This window comes from Herpailurus yagouaroundi, unplaced genomic scaffold (assembly GCF_014898765.1).
Source record: "Herpailurus yagouaroundi ecotype Mexico unplaced genomic scaffold, PumYag 163, whole genome shotgun sequence".
Lineage (NCBI taxonomy): Eukaryota > Metazoa > Chordata > Mammalia > Carnivora > Felidae > Herpailurus > Herpailurus yagouaroundi.
In genome coordinates, this window is record NW_024412404.1 from 54021429 (window position 1) to 54025628 (window position 4200).

A 4200-nucleotide genomic window follows, 5' to 3' on the forward strand; every position below is an offset into this window, starting at 1 on the left:
GAGCGCGCCGGTGGCGCAGGGCGGCAGCAGCGCGGGTAGGCCGGGCGGCGACAGCAGGCGGCCCTGCTCCAGCAGCCGCAGCACGCTGCACGTGGCGGCCGTCTCCGACACCACCGAGCGCAGCTCCGAGTCCTTGCCCTGGTCTTTCTTCTGCTTCGTGCGCCGGTTCTGGAACCAGACCTTCACCTGGGCGCAGGGGCGCAGGGAGGGCGGGAGAGAGGGGCAGGGGGAGACCGGCGTCAAGGGGGGCGGGCTCCCAGGACGCGAGGGCTCCGTGAAGGTCCCTTTCCCAGCCCCAGCCCCAGCCCCAGCCCAGCCCCGGTCCCAGCCCCACCTCGCAGCAGGAGAGGTTGCTGGCTGGGGAGCTCCCTGGGCCACCAAGAGTTGGACACAGCTGCACTAGGCTGGGCTTCCGGGTCGTGGAAGCGGGCCTAGGCTGTCAGAGATTATAAGTAAAGTATTAAAGATGTCCGTGATCCTAACTCGAAGGAAGACCAGAAGGAATTTCAGCGGGCTGCCTAGCTACCTGCATGCAGCCAGACGGGGATCATCCTGGCTTGTGAGCTCACATTTCCAGGAGAGGGGTGAGGCCTGAAGGCTGCTGTGTGGGAAGTAGGGGGTGGGTGAGGAGGAGTGTTGCTCTGTTTTGCTGGACCCAGGCCCTTGGCCCAACCAAATTTAGCCTCTGCCGCATTAGTACTGTCCAAGGCTTCAAGAGGCTGTTACTTGCTTACTGGGGTCAGACCTGGCCATTAACTAGCAGCAAGCTGGGAAGGTGGCTGTAGAAGGAATAATTTGTGCAGGATGGACTTTATAGGCCAAGCTATCTCCACTTCCTCTCTCTGCCTCTGGATTGGAGGCTCTGAGTGATACTCTTAATTTATCACCTGTTCTCCAACATGAACTTTGGAATCATGGGAGGAAGTCAGGAGGCTGGGGTGAACCAAATTCTCTCCGCCAACCTCCCTCTCACTTTCTCATCTCCCTCTGCCCCCTCCTCGGGCCTACCTGGTGGCCCAGAATGGAGTTTAGCAGCTATATGGAAAGGTCTAGATTTTTGCAAACCTAAGAGGGGTGGTAGTAGGGAAAACAGGAAAAAGCTATCGTGCCAACTCAAACTCAAAAAGAACATTCAAGATGATCGGTCTTCAGTTCTCAGCTTTCTGCCCAGATCCCAGACCTAAAATGCTCCTTACCTGCTTCAGGGCTGGGCACAGGGAAAGAGACTGGCCCTCAGAAAGGAGTCTCCCTTACCTAGGCCAAGCTGATGCCATGCCCTCACCAGGCCCCAAAGCTCTCCGGCCCTGAAAAGTCCAGGGTCCAGAGTCTATGTGACTAACTCCAATAACGTCATGTGGATTTTACCTAAAGGAAAAGACCTAAAGCGTAGTTGGCAGTGATGGCTCCCAGGGCCCCAGATCTGCCCCTGATCCCATATATCATTGTCACAGAAGACAGGGCCTCCTAGGTGCCCAGTGGGTGCCCAGGGCTGGGAATGGGTCCAGACTTAAGGGGCAGGGCGGCCTGCCTGCACAGGCAAATCTCAGGCATGTGTGCCTTTGCAATCTAGTTGTCACCCTCAGCACCCAGGTGCCTCTGGCCCCAGCCCCATGCTTGCAGAACAGGCCTGGGTGTTGAATAAGCCTGGGGTCCCCAAAGAGGGTGGTGCCTGGAAATCTGGCCAAAATGGCATGGCCAAGACAGGGACAAACATTGGTTCCTTGTGGAGCAGAAGAGGCAAGCAGGTTATTCTCAAGACTGTGATCTAAAAAGAATTCCAAAGGACAACAGTTGGGGCCTCCTGGGCTAGGCCAAGGAGGGCAGAGTGTAGGCCCTGGAAGACCTGAGGGTGTAGAGGGAAAAGAATGGTTTATGGAAGGGAAGGAATCCTGAGGTCTTTCACCCCATCCAATCTGCCTCCCCTGGGCATCTCTGTCCAGAGCCAGGCTGGGTACCCGGGAGGAGCCAGTTATAGAGATGGGGAGGCAGGCTTGTGCAGAACTGTGCACGGCCTGGCCACCCGGTACCTGGGTCTCGGAGAGGTTAAGCTGCCGGGCGAGCTCGGTCCTCTCTCGGCCCACCACGTACTGGCAGCGCTGGAACTCCATCTCCAGCCGGTACAGCTGCTCCGCCGTGAAGGACGTGCGCGTCCTCTTGGGCCGGTCCAGGTCCAGGCCCTTGGGCAGGATGATCTCTCGGATGGAACCCTTGGCATCTGAGGAGGGGGAGATGTCAGCCACCGGAACCCTCCCGTCTCCCTCCACCTCCCTGGCCGGAGCTGGCTTGAGGACACGGCCGCCAGCTGCCTGCAGTCTGGGGTGGGGGATGGGGGTGGAGGGCTGCGGTCACAGCCGGGGAGCAAAGACACTGTGCGTTTTGGGGAGCTAGGGGGCTAACTCCACACCTATGACGAGAGGCGGAACCAGACTTGGCCTTTATAGAGGCCTCTAGACATGGGAGGAAAAAAAAAATGCCAGATCAGCTGATGATCCTTCAGGCCTGGGAGCCTCGGCTGCGCGGTCTGGGTCCCCTTGTAGCCTGGGGGTCTCCAAACTGACCAGGCCGGGGCCCACCGTCCCCAGCTCTGGGGCGCGTAGACCAGGCTCGTCTCCCGCTGCCCCAGCGCCCCAGCCCGGGGTTTCCTTCTCTCCTGAGCCGGGGCGGCGGAAGGAGGGGGGACCCGGTCTGGGCCGCCGGGGCCTGGCTATCTGTTGGCGGGGGCGGCGCGGGGCCGGGGCCGGGCCTCACCACCGCCGTCCCCCTAGCCGAGCGCAAAACGCGCAGCACAGAGGGGCCGAGTGGAGCACCAAGGCGACATCCGTGGCCCGGCGACCCAGCTCAGCCGCTTCTCCCGGCGGCGGCGGCGGCGGCGAGTCTCAAGCGCGGCGCCGGGGCCCTCGGCCCAGCGCGCCAACTAGCCCGGCAGTAGCCGGCGTTCGGCAGCTGCTCTCCGGCTCCCGCACTACCCTTGGGTGCACTCGGCCCGCCAGGGCGCAGGAGCCCGTAGGCAGGCTCGCGGCAGGTCCTCTGGCTCGCACAGCGCTCACTCGTCCTCCATAGTGTCCTGCTCCCTCTCCCCCGCCGGAGGCCGGAGGCCGCAGCCCGGAGCCCCGGCCGGTCCGCGCAGCCCCTAGGCTCCCCAGCAGCCCAGGAGGCGGGGCCCCTCGGGACTCGGGAGGGTCGAGGCTGCAGGAGAGTGCGCGCCCCGGGTGCGAGTGCCCAGCGGCCAGCCAGACCGCGGGTGGGGGTGGGGGTGGGGGGGAGAAAGGCCAGTAACTTTCTCCGAGTTCGCAGCCGACACCTCCTCCCCGCGGGCCTGCGTCTGGAGCCGCGCGCAGCTCGGGCCCCCGAGTCCTCCCCCAAAGCACACGCGCCCTGCATCCCGACCCCATTCCTACCTCGGACCAGGATCCGGCGGCAGTAATCCGGATCGGCAGTCGAATTGGATTTACTTTTGTTACAATCTTCCGCGGCGCCCGACGCGGAGAAGGCGCCCTGCGACTCCTTGAGGAAAGCGGCGGGGAGGCTCCCCTCCGCACCCTTGCTCTCCCGGCTCTCCTTGTGCGCGTTCTTCGAGACCCGGGCAGCCTCTGCGTCCGAGTGGCACCGAACGTCCATTTTGTCTGGTTTCCCGAACATGGGGGGAGGAAAAAAAAAAGAAAAAAAGAAAGAAAAGAAAAAGGAAGGAAAAAAAAAAGAAAAGAAAGAAAAAAACAACAACAACAACAAAAAAAGGAGGCGCCGCGGGCACAAAACCCTACAAAGGAGCTCCTGCGCCCAGCCCAGAGAGAGGCAAGCGGCAAGAATGAATGTCCCCGCGGGGCGGCTGCGGCGACCGCGGGCGGGTCAGCGGCGACCGGCGAGTGGCGCGCTCGCGGAGAGGCGGCGGATCTGATCCAGGATCCCGATGGAGCCGCGGCGAGGCCGCCTCGTCAGCGTCCGCGTCCTCTGAGCACGTCCAGTGTCCCCAGCCTGGCGATCAGGTAGCAAGCAGAGCGACTCCGAAATGCTGCGGCTCCCGCCTGTGGCTGAGACGGCGACTTCTACTTGTCCGACACCCGCGGGGACGTGCACTCGCTGTTGCAATTGATTACGGGTAATTTCGCAGCCCCCACGTTTCGGTTACCTCATGAATACACTAAATTGTTTGGATAATATATCAGATCGTAATGGATGGTTTCTGTCCTTGTCCCCAATCAA

General features: G+C 61.9%; 1 protein-coding gene across 1 annotated transcript in view; it reads right to left on the reverse strand.

Annotated features, from left to right (window-relative positions):
• Window positions 1–3846, reverse strand: part of VAX1 (ventral anterior homeobox 1) — a 10401-nt gene extending 6555 nt beyond the window's left edge. The window contains exons 1-3 of the mRNA XM_040486925.1: window positions 3399–3846; window positions 2028–2215; window positions 9–186 (exon numbers count right to left, since the gene is read on the reverse strand). Coding sequence (XP_040342859.1) covers window positions 9–186; window positions 2028–2215; window positions 3399–3639 — 607 coding nt within the window. The 5' untranslated portion in view covers window positions 3640–3846. The remainder of the gene's footprint in view (window positions 1–8; window positions 187–2027; window positions 2216–3398) is intronic.
• Between the last annotated feature and the right edge of the window lie 354 nt (window positions 3847–4200).